The sequence below is a fragment of the Plectropomus leopardus genome, chromosome 7, assembly GCF_026936395.1.
Source record: "Plectropomus leopardus strain MGB_pleo_1.0 chromosome 7, ASM2693639v1, whole genome shotgun sequence".
NCBI classification, from domain to species: domain Eukaryota; kingdom Metazoa; phylum Chordata; class Actinopteri; order Perciformes; family Serranidae; genus Plectropomus; species Plectropomus leopardus.
The window spans coordinates 16,385,319-16,403,316 of record NC_142182.1 but is presented as its reverse complement, the minus strand read 5'-3'; the positions used below and the strand labels follow the sequence as shown (position 1 = coordinate 16,403,316).

Here is a 17,998-nt window from a genome sequence, read left to right as displayed (position 1 = left end):
GCTGATATGGCCTTTAATGGTAAAGGTGGTAAAGCTATGGTAAAGAAGTTAAAATTGACTACTTACTATGATATAAATGAACTTCTGATTATTCATTTTGTTAAATGATACAGTTAATGTTATCTGTTAGATATACATTGAAAAAAATGTATTTGTGATTTCTTTTTTTTTTTTTTTTTTTTTGCCTAAAACCATGTTTAACCAAATTGTTGAATTGGCCTTTAAAAGTAGTGATGCTAAAAAAGGATATAATTTCACTGTTGTTAATATCATATAATTTATGTTAGTTCATTGTATATTTGATGAAAGAAATTCTATCAGTATATTTTTTTTTCACAACTTTTGAGACATTTTTGAAGTACTTTCATGGTAAATAGGCTTTACAATACTTCCTGGTACTGGTAATATTACTCATTCCATGGTCACAAATTGATATATGTTGGTAAACTAACATATTACAAGCATTATATCAGTAAATAATTTGTAATTTGGATTTTTTTTTTTATATCTCTACTTTACCATTACCATGAATGGCTGAATCTCAATCGTTTGATGGAGGCCTATATAAAAAAACAAAAAAAACCAAAAAACTATGGCGTCTGTTAAAAAATAAACATTGATTTTTGTTATTATTATAGTCCCAAGGAAACAAAAGAAGCACCTTCAGTGGGATATCGAGTAGGCCTTTTGGTTTATTTTGTAGTAGCGTTATTTAGTTATTTATTTTCCTTTGTTTCGTCTTCTTTCTGCATGATTTTTGATTTCTTATAATAAACTCGTGTTGAACGCTATATGCTCCCGGACAGTGGGGGGCGGTATGCACCTGTGCTGCGTGTTGAGTTGCGACCTATTGGCAGGACGAAGAGGACTTTCATAATATTGACGAGTGACATCCATGGAGGAATATCAGGTGAGTTTGGACCATAATATACACGCGTCCGTTTTTGCCAAAATTTGAACATAAGAGCGCGGACTCTCTAGATATAGTTACAGTGCTCACGTGGTACATGGAAATGTCACACGACGCGCAGCAGAGAGATTTATGAGGTATGTAGCCTAGCATCACAAACGACAAACAGTGTGACGTCGGGGTTTAAAACGCTGTAATTCAACTTAAACAAAGCTAGGTCGTGTGGTTAGCCTAAAGGAGATGCTCTATAGGAATAACTGATATTTGTAGTTTATTTTCTATTAAACTGTGGCGTGTTAACAGTTTTCAAACGCAGCATTTTTTGCCAAACAGAGGTGAGCTAGGGAGGCTCAGACATGTACCCATTGTTAAAAATATAGACGAAAAGGTGAGCACATTCAGGGCTTCAGACAAAGCAGCTCAAACAAATAATTAACTAGTTGTCTGGGAAAGGAACCAGAGCAAAGTGCACAAAGAAATGCGCTGACACTGTGTCATGAGCCTTCCTTCTTTTGTAGAAGTATATGACATTTAAGATGTGCTGCACTCAGCACAGTCAAGATTTAGAGAAATGGCACAATGTCTTCAGACGGAAAAGGCTTACGCGTAACCCTTTAAAACCTTGGTAAATTGACTTGATTTCTTTCAAAAACACAGGAACAACTTACAATTAATGAATTGCAAGAAAGTTAAAAAGGTAAATTAATAATCATTATAAAGGTACTAATAGCACTAGTAATAATAAAGGTTGAAATGGTGAAACAAGCAAACGATAAAACATGTATAAATAATGGATAAAATAGTTATGTCGATATTAATATTAGAAGAAAATTACAAAGAAAAGTAAAGCATATATATTTTGTGGACAGTTTTTCTATTTTTATTAGTATTAACTAATAACCTTATTTCAGGACATTTTCTCATTACCTTCTCCTAATTTGTGGGACATCTCTTGCCAGGCTCCTCATTGCCTCTTTAGCCATGTTTTCAAAAGAAAACAATTTCAGGTTTCAAAAGGTTTGAATTTATATGAAAGATGTCTGGACGCGGCACAAGAAAACCGATGTCAGTCCAGGTTTCAAAGGGTTAACTTATAGCTTGCACTGATGAGCAGTGTTATAATCTTCTAGTAATCAGCTTTTACACTGACCTAATCTTTTACTGTTTTCCTTATGTTTTTCTCAGGAACCTTGATGTAATGTCGACAGTAGATAAGTGAGAAGAGTTTTTCCACCATGGAGGCTGTAGTTAACTTCCTGAATGTATTCCACATCGAGGCCAGTGGATTGTCGGTGACACTCAGCCTCTTTCTTATTTTTCTTGGCCTTCTGTACTGGTAAGTGAATGCTTCAAACCTCTGTCTGCTTGTGATGATGTGGAAAGTCAGGTTAGTAACCTAGTAGTAACATAAAGCACACACTTAAAACTCTACAGCTTTTTAGATATTCATACTCCTCCTCATTAATCAGCTCTGATGTTTGCAAGTTTTCTGATTGCTCATTCATATAGAAGCTCTTAAAGGAACCCCTCAAAATAAAGTAAACCAGTCATAAGATGAAATAACAGAGGGTTGATCATGCTCCAACAAAAACATCGACTAAGACATGCACACTTTAGGCAGGAGTTGCACAGCTGACAGGGCGAAAGACTGTAGTAACAAATCAGTGGGCTGGTTATTTGGGGGAAAGTTGGTCTTTAATCTTCACTGCGTTTGCTTTTATTATTTTGATTTATTAGTCATCCTCATCACTCTCATGCTTTATCTTTTAGGTACTCAGTTTACCCCTTTTCAGTCCTTTCTCGATGTGGCATCAAACATCCAAAGCCAGTACCTTTCTTTGGCAACATATTCCTGTTTCGCCAGGTAAGAAATGCAGTTTTCAAACTGAGATACATTGTTTTTTTGTTGTTTTTTTTTTCTTTAATCTCTGTTACAATCTGTGAAACAATTACTCATGTAAGAAAATCTTTCTTCAAACATATGACTGCACTTTGTCAGATTTCTGCACTGAGGAATACTGAAACGCAACAATATTTTATGTACTGTGTAACCCCCAAACTGGTTGATTTATTATTTCATTTTTTTTCTTTTTCTTTTTCATCTCAGCCTTTGAATCTCTTTAGTGACAAGGTTATCAGGATTGCTTGGTACTGTGCATTACTGCAGGGGATTGTAATGTTGCTACTTGATTAATATATCCGGCTTTGGATGAAAAATATCTGTGCTGTTATTACTTCTTTGCTAAAAAAAGAAAGCTGAAAGAGAAACACTCCTTAGTTAAGGTGGATATGCACTCTGTTTTTACATAATATTAACAGGATTTATGGTATACAGATGTGTCTCCTCTCTGCACAGCAGGTCCTGTGGTTAGTTATAAATACGGTTTTCAGACAAGGTTGCCAGGGCCCCTGTAGCTCCCACTGTGGACTTTTTTTAAAACAAGTTTCATCATCTTGAAATGAGGAGATTTACTCCAGTTATATTTTGCTTTCTCACTTAACAAGGATTGACAATAACAGGCCAAAGGAGATGAGAGTTCTTATCTTGTGTTTACTCACTACATCGAAGACACCGAATCAAATTTAACAGACGGTGGCAGACAGTAGAACAGTTTTGACAAAGATGCCTGTCAGTTTTCTGATTAAAAAGTACATTAGTCTGTTTGTCGGATGTCTGAGCATGGGGACTGGCTGGTTGTATCGCAGCTAAGGTGATCCCATCACAAGATGCACTATATATACAGTATATACATATATGTATATATTTTGTGAAGATGTGTCACTTGTGCTTGGCTAACTGAGGGAGTTTTGCAGAATTATTTTAAGCATGGTCTCTTACTTATTGCTGCAAAAAAGTGGCAAAATATAAAGTGAACTAAAGAATAAACTAAAATACAAAGTGGCACCGTGGAGAGCTCAGGCTGTGACAGATTGTGTTCATGATTATTTGTCTGTTTACAGTATATATATATATATGCTACTGGCTGTTGAAGTAAAAATTCTAGCAAACGTATCACTGATTTTAAGATAGTGCATTTGCTCTGTACAAATAGTGTGGGTGTTCTCTTGTCTACCATCACTGGCTTGACTAACTAGTGACCTCTACTGGCTTGGCAGAGTATTGATTACCACTGTCTCAATAGGTGCACTTATTGTTATGAATTGCACATCCATAATCATTTTTGCAGTGTTGGCTGAAGTACATGAAAGCCATACTTAAATAAACATGCAGATTTCTTTCCAGAAAACGACTCTGGTAAAACTTAAAGTCATAGAATATTACTTGAGTAAAAGTCTTTAAGTATCTGATATTTACTGTACTAAAGTATCAAGAGTAATTCCATGGCATGCGGTCTGAATTTTGAGAATTATGACATTTATTTCGTTGAAACATGTAGACCACCTAAATAATGGCGCCCACATTACACTTGAAGAAAAACAAATAATTTTTTACAACTTAAAGCATTTAGAAAACAAAATCCAGGTTTTCCTTCCCTCCCATTTCTTTCTTTGTCTGTCCTTCCTTTCCTCTCTCCTCCCTTCCTCCTGTATTTTGTAATTTTGGGGAAATGTAGTGAAGTAAAAGCATATATTTTATTTAGGAAATGTAGTCGAGTAAAAGTGAAAGTTGACAGAAAAATATAAACTGTAGTTACTGTAACTAGTACTGTAACTGAGTATAATTAATTAGTTATATTACACCATTGTCAATTTTCCTTCTCACATGACAGCCCAGTGTTGAATAAACATGCTAAATAACAAAATCCATCCTTGAATCTCTCCAGTGCAGATTGTTTTGTCTAATCTATCTGAAGGCTACTTTTTTAATCTGTTGGTTTTTATTTTCTTTTTAGGGTTTTTTCAACCCGATCAATGATCTCATAAAGACACATGGCAGAGTTTGTGGGCAAGTAGAAGAAATACTTTCTACATCAGCATCTGATAAAAATGATTGTCTGATCATTGTGTTGATTTGAATTCTTCCACATCCTAAAATAAAATTAAAAAACACTTGCTTGGTAAAATCCTGTATTGGCAGCATTAAGATTGTTGTTTGACTTTTTTTACCGAGACTCTTGGTATATTTCAGGTACTATTTGGGCCGGAGAGCGGTGGTGGTCATTGCTGATCCTGACATGCTCAGACAAGTGATGGTCAGGGACTTCAGCAGCTTCCCAAACAGAATGGTGAGGACATGAACCAAAGCATGCACACTGTATGATGATGATGATGATGATGATGATGATTGTAACGTAAGCTTCATTGATGTAACAATAACAGATGATTGAGTCTGTGCCGTCTCTCTGTGCAGACTGTTCGCTTTGCCACCAAACCCATGACTGACTGTCTGCTCATGCTCAGGAATGAACGCTGGAAGAGAGTGCGGAGCATCTTGACCCCATCCTTCAGTGCAGCCAAGATGAAAGAGGTGAGATATGAATGTGCTCATCAAGTGGGTGCCAGTTAGAATCAGAAACGATTCATTACAAGGAATGTAATTTATGGCCTTGATTTGCCAATTAGAAAAGCTGATTATAAATGTCTGCGTGATAAAGCTCACAGAAATCTGAGGGAACTTTATTTTGCCCAGTAAGTTACTGTCTGCCACAGGTCAAGTCAAGTCAAGTCAGTTTTATTTCTAAAGCCAATTATCACAAAACACAGTTTGCCTAAGAGGGCTTTACAGCATACAACATCCCTCTGCCCTTAGACCCTCACATCGTCTAAGGAAAAACTCCCCCAAAGTGGCCTGGCTGGTACTGCTAATATACAGCTTTAATGAATTTATGGCAGCACAGCGCTGCTGCTTTCAGCTGCAGTAAATATGAACTCTGCATCACTTTAGAGACAGCTGCTCAGTCCAGAGGACTTGAAGGACTTTTTTTATTGAAAAAGGGGATTTTTCCAAAGCACATTGAGTTTATATCCATTGTTTAAGTTCAAAGTCCCTTTTCTGTGAAAACACTAGGTTTGTATCTGACTCAAAATTATGTCAGTCAAATCAGATTTTGGCTGGTCAATGTGAATATTTAACTTGTTGTTCTTTTTTTCCCATAAAGTTTGAGAGTTTGAATGGGGCTCAGTGGAACATGCAGGGTGACATTGACATTTTTTTAACTTTTTGTTTTTGTTTTCTTAATTTGTTTTCTATTAAGGGACAGATTTTTCAGGGTTTCCTTTCCTTTTCCCAAAAGTCTCAGCAGCTCTGACAAGTATCACTGTCTTTTATATTTTCCTGCAGATGGTTCCACTCATCAACACAGCCATTGATGCCCTGATGAGCAACTTGAACATCTCTGCTGAGTCAGGAGAGGCCTTTGACATCCACAAGTAATCACACACAATGAACACAGATTTTCAGTATTATGGTGTCATTTTCTGTCCTCATATTCTTGTTTGTGTGTGTTTTGCAGGTGTTTTGGTTGCTTCACTATGGATGTTATTGCAAGTGTTGCATTTGCAACTCAGGTGGACTCTCAGAACAACCCAGATGACCCATTTGTCCGCCATGCACAGATGTTCTTCTCCTTTTCTTTCTTCAGGCCCATCATGCTGTTTTTCAGTCAGTACAAATCTATTTGTATTGTTATTAATACATTTCAAATAGTACACTTAAGACATTTACATAGGACATTTATAAAGGAATGATGGCTAAAGGTTAAAATATTATTAGAACATGGACCTGAAACGGGAGGGTTTACTATCGTCTGTTATGTAGATCACATCACCAGGTAATTTCTGAATTACACAATAAATTTGAAGACAATTAAGCATAAAAAGATCTGAAAAAAAAAAACTCAAACAAACGCACAATTAATGTGCAGTGTGTGAAGTTGGCCTTGCATCTTGAATTACATCAACAAATTTGGTTTGTGTGTCCAGTTTCTTTTCCTTTCATCATGGCTCCTCTGGCAAAACTCATCCCCAACAAAAGACGAGACCAGATGAATGGGTTCTTCATCAACAGCATCCAGAAGATCATCAAGCAAAGAGAGGAGCAGCCTCCTGAGCAGGTGAATCTGATGCCCGTTTGATAACCTTAAAAAAACACTGATTTCTTATGTAGTTTTTTACATCATTTTTAACTGCATTTATTGTTTGCTTGTTGTTTTTTTGGCATGTAGAGGCGTAGAGACTTCCTTCAGCTGATGTTGGATGCACGCACCAGTAAAGAGAGTGTGTCCTTAGAGCACTTTGACACAGCAAACGCTGCTGGCGAGCTGGATGACAGAAACCAACAGACGCAGCAGTCGGCCTCTGATCAGGAGGACCGTCTTCACTCACAGGAGCCCCCCACCAGGCGTCTGCAGAAAAAGATGATAACTGAGGATGAGATTGTGGGTCAGGCTTTTGTCTTTTTACTGGCAGGCTACGAAACCAGCAGCAACACGTTGGCCTTCACCTGCTACCTCCTGGCTATTCACCCTGAATGTCAGTGCAAAGTACAGGAAGAGGTGGATGATTTCTTCACCAGACATGTGAGTGTGTTGAGTTACAGTTTGATCCGATCTCATTTTCTTTAGCTAGTTAGGACATACAATTTTAGCAGTGGACAGGCAACGAGACAAATTCGGTGCTCACAGACTTGTTTTTTTGGTTGTTGTTTTTTTACTGAATTATGCTGAATTTAGCTTATTTTTTCTTTTGCTGTAGGAGTCACCAAATTACACAAATGTCCAGGAGCTGAAGTATTTAGACATGGTTATATGTGAAGCACTGCGCCTCTACCCCCCTGGATTCAGGTAAATTAAGAACATGAAATGAGGATAAAAGATCCATTTTTCTTGTATTTTGTGCTGTCACGTGGAGAAAGTTCCCTTTTTTCTGGACATACATACAGTTCATATTTAGTTATATTTATACTAATCAAAATTGTGCAGGAATCACATAGAATAAAGAAACAAAAAGTTGCACGAAACATGCATCCATCGCATTTTGCCCCCTTAAAGGTTTGCAAGAGACATCGACCAGGACTGTGTGTTGAACGGCCAGTTCCTTCCTAAAGGAGCAACGCTGGAGATTCCAGCAGGATTCCTCCACTACGACCCCGAGCATTGGCCAGAGCCTGAGAGGTTTATCCCTGAGCGGTAGGATGCTGTTTTTATAGTAAATAAACAAAACCATAGTGCCTGTAGCTTGTCTTTTATTACCATCTGAATAGTAGATTTCTTATTTGTATTAACTGACAAATTTATGCCATTGTAAACTAATGTCATTAAAATTGCACAATCTGTCACTACCTGCAATTAGCTGAAAGGAAGAATGCAGCAGCTAAACAAAATATTGATATTATGTCACATAAGTTACAGACATATATTACTCAAATACCTTAAAACTAAAAACACTGTAGTGTTTGGACCCCCAAAAAACACAGATTGTGATTAAATAGTCCTTTTTCACAGAGACATTTTAACATGTTGCAGTTGGAAAAGTACAGGTGTAAATAATGAAATGAATGACGACTGAATTCAGTTTAGCTGCTTCTGTTTCAGGTCCTGGCGTTGTGCATGCTGGCTCTCTGTCGCAGCTTACAGGGACCATTGAATAGAGTATTGCTATCCTTAATGTTTTTATTAACACCTGAGCTCTCCCTACTTTTACAAGTCAAGACATGTCTGCTGCTGAAAAAAAAGCTTATATTTGTGGATCAATATGATGTCATTGCGGTAAATAGTAATGACATACTGAAAACCTATAGCTGGTGTTGTCTAAACTGGTGTTGACATGAATGGCTGACAAAATTAATTTCACTTTTATGTACCATGAAAATAATTAACCTTATGCAACATTCAGTGTACCTGTGCATCCAGTTATTTTATTTTTCCGTCTTGTTACACCAGTCGAAGTCTTCAGCATTAACATGTACATTATACATCCTCCTGAAACTAAATGAAACACTATTTTAATAATAACTGACTCATTTTCTCATGTACTCCCTCTGCTCCTAATTCATCCAGTAATATGACTTGTGGTTGTTCTCCAGATTCACACCAGAGGCCAAAGCCAGTCGACATCCATTTGTATACCTGCCGTTTGGGGCCGGTCCCCGAAACTGTGTGGGAATGAGGCTTGCCCAACTGGAAATCAAAATGGCTCTGGTGCGTCTGTTCCACAGGTTCAGCATTGTGGCCTGCTCTGAGACCAAGGTATGTCTGACAGTTTAAACACTAAAAACAACATTATGTTGTTCAAAGTTATAGTCTTAGAAATGATTTGCACACACAGAGGACACATTTAAACACTACGCATGTTCACTGAAAAGAAAAACCGAAGTAGCCGTGTACCCTACCACTCAAAATAAATGAAAATATTAAACCATCTGTGTAAATAGGCTAATTCCAACAAGAAATAAAGGATCAGAGAGAGTTTAGTCACACATGTTCTGTTCACTTATTGTAGCTGCTTTCGGGTTTTAGCAACATGACAATCCAAAAAGTCAAAGCACTGCCTGTACAGAAAGTGAATGTGTAACCGTTTCACTCTCAGCGTTAATATTCTCAGCGACAATATTAATTTAATTTTTTTTTCTTGTCAGCAAACATTGCTGTAATTTGCTCGAATTAATCAGTGAATAATCATATAAAGGTCAGAATTCAAGACACATCTGTCAGCTATTTACATGTATAGTTATGAATGTAATCCTACATTTAATATACAAGCAAAACTGATGGAAGATGTTCGTGTTACATCTTCTTTTCTTTGCTTAGGTTCCTCTTGAGTTGAAGTCGTCGAGCACCCTCGGACCTAAAAACGGCATATTTGTGAAAATTAAAAGAAGAGACATGGGAGAAGGTCAAGTAAATTCTCCATCGTACAGTTAGAAGCTCATCATGAATGGTAAAAAAAATCCTATAGATTGTTGACACATTATGACATGATGCACAGTGTCATATACTGTCAATACTTCCATAGGTAAACATGATCAAGTATATTATAAGTTACAATACGCTGTCTACCTCAGTTACCGTGCTGCTTTAGGGAGTGAACTAGAAATGAGGAACCTTTCAGTATATAGCAATCTATTATTTTTTTTTTCAAATACATTTTGAACATGCTACAACGTTGCTGAAGGTCATAAACGTTATTTAGGGAAAGTATTGTTTCATTAATTTGAACAGTTTTCATTTCACTTTACCATTTCTTTATCCATTGTACTGTAGAATTAGGATTCTTTTATTAATTTGAAAGTGCATTTAATTATTTAAACTTCTATGATTTTGACAAGTTACTACTGTTAATTCAGTGAACAGAAATTGAATATTGTATAGTGTGTTTTAAAAAAGAATAATAATAATGATGATGATGATGCTGATGACAAAACTGCCAGCTAAACCTGAAAGTTTGCACATTCCTTCACCAATTGGACAGCCTGTTGTTTAACTGAGCCGTTCCCTTTGCGGTTGTTTTTTGCCCATGAATATTGATTAATATTTTACTGTCACGCAGTCACAGAGGTCAATTTCTGGCAACATTTTACTGATTATATTTGAATGAAGACTTTGCTTCATGATTCCCGATACAGTGCAGCCATGTTTCTGCCTCCGAAAATTTGAGCAGAAACCGGCCATTTTTAGAGTGAAAGAAGTGGTTTGTGGAAAGAAATCATCGTTGTTTCTATTGTATCTTGTTTCTGATTACCTTATATAGTCAGCTTTTATCAATATCTCAGTATAAAAAAATGTTCCTAACTAGCCCTAGGAGTAAAAGCATTTAATCGCTTTTCCCTTGAGGATATCATTCATTAGTCTTTACAAAGAACATTTACACCTTATTAAAATGAAAATGTTATATTAGGTAAATAAGTGACTCTGAATTTTAATAGCGTTTGAGTTTTTCAGAGATGCTTGACAATTGCAGCCCTGAATACAATGAGAGTGATTTATTGATGATTCATTCAAATGTGTCTATGAAAGAACATAGATTTCAGCTGCTGTGACTACAGGCAGAGGACTAAATGTGCCTGTTTGATGTGCACTAAAATGGGTCAAATGCCACTTGTGTGAAATTAAATTTGAACACATGATGAGATTGCTCTTTTTCTGGTTTATTTGTTATATAAATTACACCAACTTCTTTATTTGCAGTTTGTAATGTGTTTATTATACAACAGTCAATTTCATTCTACATCTGAACACCTGATGATGTCGGCCTCTGCATCTTTCTTTTCGGCTTGCATTAATGACCTGTAGCAGACAGTCTTATCACAACAACATAGACACCAATCACAAGACAAGCATTTTCTATTGGAATACTTTCTACAAAAAGTATTTTCTGACAATTTATGAATCAACAAAGATGCACTGTTTTAACTGTAGAGAAAAAAAATCCACCAAGCATTCCATTTTCTATTTTTTCACACTTCAGAGGAAAATATTTATTTTTTTATTAACATTTTCCAGTTTATAAAATGATGTTTTATCTTAAGATTTTGTATGAAGGACTTTCATTGTGGTATTACCACATTTACCAAAGTAAAAGATCTGAATACTTCTTCCACCACTATTGAAACCCCACAAACCTTTAACAAAGCTACTATGTGCCTCCAGTCAAAGTAAAGAGCACCACATTATAGTGTTTCACCCCTGACCAGAGTCTTCAGCACAGGAAACAGCATTGTGACTTATGAGTAGTTGATAACATACTCTGGATAAATCTGTTGTTTCTCAAAGATAACATAAATGCTGGGGTTACTCTCGCAGTCAACACAACTGTCGTAGAGGGTTTTGCTGTTACTCTTTGGTGGGGGCCGGACGTAGGCACTGCTTCCCCTGGTGTAGTCCCCCACCAACACCAGAGCAACAAACATAATCTTGCTCAAGCTCCCTTTGATCTTGGCATATCTGTCTGAGTAGGATGCATCTCTGGCAAAGTAACTCCCTAAAAGATAAAAGATAACAGAGCGTTATAACTAAAACAGTCCAAAAGACTAAAGTGTGTTTGTTTCTTTTCTATTGCTATCAAAAACTATGCTGCTTTTTTTCACTTCTAAATACCTGATAAAACTGGAATTACAGAGTTTATGGCTCCAAATCATAGAAAAGTATAACAACACAGTAAATTGGAGGACAGTTCTTTTGTGGCTTGTCTATATTGCATACTGTAGCTTATATTCATCAAAAATACTGTAATGGCTGCTGAAGCAGCTATACTGTACCTTTGCCGTAGGCCGTGCCATGAACTCCACACATCCTCCAATCAAAGTTTTGCTCACAGATGGCTTCAATCAAGGATTCATCTGTCCCATGAAACAAGTACTGCTCATTCACAGAATTCCCTCCATTCCTCACCTTCATCTGCTCTTTCTGCCTGAACGCACAACACAAAAAACATAAATGTGATGACAGCTCCGAATCGCGTGATAATTCTCTGCAAATGTATCCCTACAAATGAGCGACCCCATTCACATTGCCTTCATATTGTCACTTGATACATTATTTTTTAAAAATAGCAATTATTGCTGCTTTAAACCAAAAAGTCCAATCTATTATTTACCACTGAAAGACTTTCCACAGAGACAGGTTCTGGATCCTCTTGATGCTGTTAATTGTACTCTGGGGCATGGTGTTTTTAAACAGCTTCTCTATCATATTATACTCCTTAGCAGATTTGGAGAGAAGTACCATCTGAAAGATAAGAGTGCACTGCAGTTTAACAGGTCATTAATGGTAGGTTTAAATATATATTATAATTAAAACAAGAAAAAAAAGAAACATTAAACACCCCCACCATCCCAAATAAAGGCAGATAAAGTTGCTTGGCACTGGAAAACTTTTAAAGAGATGTTGAGGAAGCATGTCAACAAGGAGACGTAAATAAAAAAAGGTGAATGAACAAAAAATGGAAATTAGGCTAAAGCAAAACCAATGTAGATTCAAAGTAAGCTGTTGCCCAATGTACAGGGTGAGCTAAACCGGGAGAAAACATCCACATCAAAACAAAACCACTAACAACCCATAAAAGAGAAATTTGAGAATTTTTTTTTTTTATTGGTCAAGTATTAAGCACATGAGCTCCAGCCATGGAACAGGCAGCGATGTAGCTACTCGGTTCAGATGCACTCTGTCAGTTTACATCCTTTAACGTTGGTTATTTTTGCCTCTAGCAGGCTAAGACTGTTCGTGTTATTTCCTGACAGCATTATGGAAAGGATCTCTGCAGAGATTTATATTTTTGTAAGATAATTTTTGTTTAACCAGATTCTGCCAAAATTGCTGTTGCCACAGCCACCAGACTCAATTTAAATAATCTGTAATTTAATCATCTTAAAACACACTTTATTTACAGTCGACAGGAACAAAGTTAAATGTACACAGAATGTCTTGGTTTGTCTTTCCACTTTTCCAACAATTACAATCTCTGGTTGGGTTGAAATAAATCCTTAATTCACTCAGTTAGGTGTGAAAGTATGTAGGCTCTGTACATGCTAACAGTGTATTTAAATGTAGTCTGGTGATTCTGGTAATAGTTATTGCAGGGCTGTCCCAAGTTAAACTAATTATCCTTTCCATAATGTTGTCAGACACTTGTAATAATTTGAGCCTGTCAGTGACAAAAACAAGAACTTTTATTGGACGAACAGTGAGGGAGCACAAATGTCCCTAATCTTTACATTGCAGCATGTTTTTTCAGTTGCCGGCTGCAGCGCTCTCAGTCAGTACTCAAGTTTCAAAAATTGTTGTTTTCGTTTGTCAATTAGACATAAAAACAAGGTGAAATAGGTTACATCTAGAAACTTACAGAAGTAACTCTTTAATGTAATACTGATTTACTGCTGACATCATCTATGGGCAGTCTTGCATACCAATGAGCACACCAAATGTAACAGAATATCATTTACTGCAGAACAGTCTTAGCCTTTATGTTACATCTTACAGGACTCACCCCTTTTCTGCTAAAAGACGATTATCATCAAGCCTGTTTGAACAGATGATCTACCAATATGTCATGCAAAACAACAACAAAGACACTGCATACAAACAACAGGACAAATCCCGTTTAACAGATCATAAACCCTTGAAAACATGATAAAACAACCACATCAAATAAGCTTGTTTTATTTCTATTACTTGATTGATAATAATTCATCAAATAAACTGAAATTAGACACATACCCTGTATCCAAAATCCGGCAGGGCATTCTTGTCCCAGTGAGATGGGCAACTTTCAGCTGTGGAGGAGCTTGAGCTGTGTGATGTTGCACTACAGAGGAGACAAACAGAGAAACTGTATGCTAAGTGAAGTCACTTGAGACACAGAGAAACCCAAAACAACAATGTCAAAATTGCAAGGATTATCTATAAAAGAAATCTCCATCTATACCTAAATAGAATTACCTCTTTAACTTCACCTCCACATCCTGAGCAGAAACAAAGCGAGGCCTCCTCCTGACCTCTCTCTTGGTTTTGTATTTTACATTCTGCTGATACATCTGCTGTGTTCCTGCTGCACCTTTGAAGTAGAGGACATACTGCTGTTTGCCTGCACTAAAAGGAATCTCTGTCTCTCTGTCTGCCAGGTACACATTCTCCAGAGTTTGAGAAGTGACAGATGCCGTGTCACTATCACCCTACAGAAAATAAAACCAAAAACAGAGCAGATGTTCATGAGTTAAGAGTGAAAAGAGGTATTTAGCAAATCAAAATCTTCTTATTCCCTCAAACAGGTACAACAAAGGATACATATAGCTGCTTTATTGTACATGTTTGTCTTACCTGTCCAAACTCCAGCCATTTCCCGCTTTCATCCTTCCAGTACCACAGCCACTGTGTTGTAAGAATGAAGTGAGGGGGCTTTAAGATGGATGAGGATGTGGACAGGCGGCGAACTTGAGACCCTCCCTGCGTCATTGTCATGAAGTCAACTGACTGCACGGCAGGAGATGCAGAGCTGAAACCAAAGCAGTAAAAGTAAGTCAAGCAGAGTGTAAATTTCTAGAGACTTAAACTAATGTAAATATTTTTAAAAAGAACCCATTTGTTGCTCTAGAATACTTTTATAAATCAGAGAAGTGTTTGAGCGCCTCTGTGGCCTGTTTCTTAATTCATCCCAGTCACCTTTGAAGAGCCAGATATTTGAAAATCCCCAAGTAGGACGATGGTAGATCAGTGCAGCTTGTGTCATGTTCTGGGTCACAGTAGGCCTTCTCAATGTCCTCCATATTTGGCAGGTCCTTCCAGGTCACACCATCGCTGCCTAACACCTGCCATCTGTAAGGCAGGTGCCAATGGACGCGGGCGCACTTATCTGGGAAAAAAAGCAATACAACAGAGGCACTTTAACAGTAGTAGATATCCTCTTCACTTCACGTATTAAGAAGATGACTAGTTTCTGTGTTACCTTTGAAGCTGCAGTGTCTGCGAATGAAGAAGAGGCAGATTTCATTCTTCTCCGCATCGCTCACGGGTTTAGATGGACACGCAGAACCAGCAGGGGATCCAGGGAGAGGCTTTTGTGTGGGGCCGCTCACCTCTGGCAGAACTGCAAGAGACACGCATACATATATCTAATGTTTAGTGCAGAGTGCCACTCGTTTATAACGAAGTTCAAAATGTTTTCTCTTTAAGAGTTAATTCTTCTCTTCTCTTTGTTCTTTACCAGGAACAGCAGGAGCTCTTCTCTCCTTTTGACCCGTGATGATGAATTTATTTCTGTAGATCTCAAGAAGGTTCCTGATATTGTCCTGACTGAATCCTTGGAGGATCTTCGTTCCCTGAGCGTCAACATTATGGGTTCTCTTACACGAAAAGCCAAACTTGCAGTCACCCTGCAGATAGTGCTGGCAGACGTGAAGCTTGTGGCAGGAAGTGGTGAACTTGCAAGAACCATGCACACCAGTGCCCTTATTGTAATGTGGGCAGATCTGCTCAACATAAACGTAGGACAGTCATTCATTCAAAAATGAACAGAATTTTCTACCCAATAGCACAAGATTCTGAATTTCCACCTCAGTGTCCTACCGTTACCAGTGTGACCTACCTCAGGAAGCAGATACGGATCATTCTGCAGCAACAGCTGGAAAAGCTGTTTCTCCGTCAAATCGTGCAGACCGTATCTTTTCAAATGCTCAGCATTGTATGGAGATGTCAGGCTATGGGGGTTTTTACATTTGTGTCTGAAAAATAACAAAATGACCGAAATATTACTTCAGTGAGTCTTTTCAGTTTTACAGAATCAGCCGCTGAAAAAGAATTTAAAATATCCACTACGATTTCTGTCAATATACAGTTCTCGAGATATGTAAAAATGTACACATTTGAGGTCTTTCTCATGTGTTGTAATAATATTAGATTTAGGTTGCAATCTAACACATCTTATGAGTGTTTCCTACTCGTAGCGACCTAGTTTTAAAAACAAACTTTTCCTCACATGTGAAATGTGGCTTCAGTCTACAGTCACATGGACCATCCATAACATAAAAACCACTTAAGGTGAAGGGAATGAAATTTGATCACACATCTGTGTGTATGTGCTAGTACCCCACCTTGCATTGCACAGGACTGAAAGGATCTGCTGCAAATGCCCTGGTACCAGAGACCACAGATCACCCTGAGAGGTCCTGTATCCATGCCTTTACAGGTCAGAGCCATGTCCAATCCACGGAGGCACCACTGTGGATTGGACTTGGCTCTGGGGGTACAAGCACATCCCACAGATGCTTGATTAGAGACCACCTCAGACCATTTCTAAGCATTTTTGCGATGTGGCTTGACACTTGGTCCTGCTGGGACGGTCACTGCAATCGGGTTCTGCTGTTCCCATGAAGTGATGTACTTAGTCTGCAAGATATTTGGGTAGGTGGGTTGCATCCACACAAATGCTTGGAACCAAAGTTTCCTAGCAGAACATTGCATTGTAACATTGTGATCAATGTTATTTTACCTGTCAGTGGTTTTTATGTTGTGGCTGATATGTTTACGTACAGTGTATGTATGCACCTACCCATGTAGTGCACACATACACTTTGATTGTGAACAACTGCACTCATCAGTACTTTGTAATTGTTTACCAAGAGTGTCTACAGTACACTATTTATGTGGGTGATTCAGGGTCATAATATGATGTACATTACTGCCATCTTCTGGTCCAATAAAGGACCTACAACTAATCATTGCAATTATGCAATTTCTGCTGATCTTGCAGGAGAGCACATATTCATTTTCAAGTTCATTTTGTTGTCCATAGAGGCCCAAACAGACTGTCGAGCTGTATAATGCTTCATAAAATGGTGACATAAAATTACCATTTTATGATTGGATTCATTTCTTTCTTATAATGTTTATTTATTTGTTTATTTTAAGCAAAATTAAATAGTTATATGACCACAGACATACAAAGGTCAAAGGTCCTGTTTTCACAGGCCATAGGGTACTCTACTGTTGTCACAGCAAGTCACTCAGTAGGTGTTTTCATTTTCTCTATTGGATCTGTGTTAAGGCTGAAGTTGTGTGGAGCTTTAATAGGAGTTAAGTGAGGTCATCTGCGGCAACGTGATGAAGAGATGAGTTGTCCTTATGTAATAAACACAAAACTATCAGGAAACACGCCCAGATAGCCCGGACAAACAGGTCTAATAGGAATCAAAAATGAAAACACACACTCTCTATCTGTCTTATCTCTCTGTGTACTGCTTTAAAGTTAAAAAAAAAATCTTTAACCTACTTTCACTGATTAAAGCGTGTAGCCTTTAAATTTCAACAGTAACCGATTGCTTTGCCAATTTTTGATCGTTTAGCCTTGCAGTGCAATTCTCCGGAAGACAACTTACCCGAACGTACAGTTTCCGCAGACATAGAACCTGCACAGATGTAACCCATCGCACTGTAGACACTCTCCTGGCTTTTTCTGACAGATCCGCAGACCGGTTTTAGCCACCACCAGACTGTCCGGGCTGATTACTTTACCGACGACCTTCTGTCTGCCTTCTTGAATGGCTATTTTATCGTGGTCCAACAGGACCCTCCGCAGGAGAGATTCCTCTACAGTGAAATGCTGTGCGAGCGTCTCTTCCAGGCGCTTGAAGTCCAAACATCCCTGGTGGTCGCACAGGGTCGAGGTGACAAATTTAGAGATGACTGAAGTCATCCTGAA

General features: G+C 37.8%; 2 protein-coding genes across 4 annotated transcripts; one reads left to right on the top strand and one right to left on the bottom strand.

The window, feature by feature from the left end:
- The first annotated feature begins 817 nt into the window (after positions 1-817).
- Positions 818-10,937, top strand: tbxas1 (thromboxane A synthase 1 (platelet)). Of its 3 annotated transcripts, none has more exons than XM_042495785.2 (14): positions 818-910; positions 2,096-2,246; positions 2,681-2,774; positions 4,765-4,817; positions 5,001-5,097; positions 5,223-5,339; positions 6,153-6,241; positions 6,325-6,473; positions 6,794-6,924; positions 7,036-7,389; positions 7,565-7,653; positions 7,861-7,998; positions 8,895-9,057; positions 9,619-10,937. In XM_042495785.2, exons 2-14 carry the CDS (start codon positions 2,146-2,148, stop codon positions 9,730-9,732), a joined length of 1,689 nt encoding a protein of 562 aa, XP_042351719.1. In that variant the 5' UTR covers positions 818-910; positions 2,096-2,145; the 3' UTR covers positions 9,733-10,937. The 3 variants fall into 3 exon arrangements, with proteins under 3 accessions (XP_042351719.1, XP_087936173.1, XP_087936174.1); XM_088080047.1 differs by lacking the exon at positions 818-910 and adding an exon at positions 915-1,047; XM_088080048.1 differs by lacking the exon at positions 818-910 and adding an exon at positions 1,276-1,298.
- parp12a (poly (ADP-ribose) polymerase family, member 12a) lies at positions 10,935-17,992 on the bottom strand. The gene is made up of 11 exons (XM_042495784.2): positions 17,676-17,992; positions 15,887-16,022; positions 15,506-15,770; positions 15,248-15,388; positions 14,965-15,154; positions 14,623-14,797; positions 14,245-14,477; positions 14,023-14,110; positions 12,404-12,534; positions 12,066-12,217; positions 10,935-11,788 (listed from the first exon to the last, which is right to left on the bottom strand). The coding sequence occupies exons 1-11, from the start codon at positions 17,990-17,992 to the stop codon at positions 11,532-11,534; spliced, it is 2,085 nt and encodes a 694-aa protein (XP_042351718.1). The 3' UTR covers positions 10,935-11,531.
- Between the last annotated feature and the right edge of the window lie 6 nt (positions 17,993-17,998).

Excerpts from the sequence above, each read along its gene's own strand:
- tbxas1 (XM_042495785.2), top strand. The coding sequence starts at position 2,146 with ATGGAGGCTGTAGTTAACTTCCTGAATGTATTCCACATCGAGGCCAGT. Across the intron at positions 4,818-5,000 it reads ACACATGGCAGAGTTTGTGG|GTACTATTTGGGCCGGAGAG; the intron begins GCAAGTAGAAGA and ends GGTATATTTCAG. Across the intron at positions 7,999-8,894 it reads GAGAGGTTTATCCCTGAGCG|ATTCACACCAGAGGCCAAAG; the intron begins GTAGGATGCTGT and ends GTTGTTCTCCAG.
- parp12a (XM_042495784.2), bottom strand. The coding sequence starts at position 17,992 with ATGACTTCAGTCATCTCTAAATTTGTCACCTCGACCCTGTGCGACCAC. Across the intron at positions 15,771-15,886 it reads ATCCGTATCTGCTTCCTGAG|ATCTGCCCACATTACAATAA; the intron begins GTAGGTCACACT and ends TATGTTGAGCAG. Across the intron at positions 12,218-12,403 it reads CTGTGGAAAGTCTTTCAGTG|GCAGAAAGAGCAGATGAAGG; the intron begins GTAAATAATAGA and ends TTGTGCGTTCAG.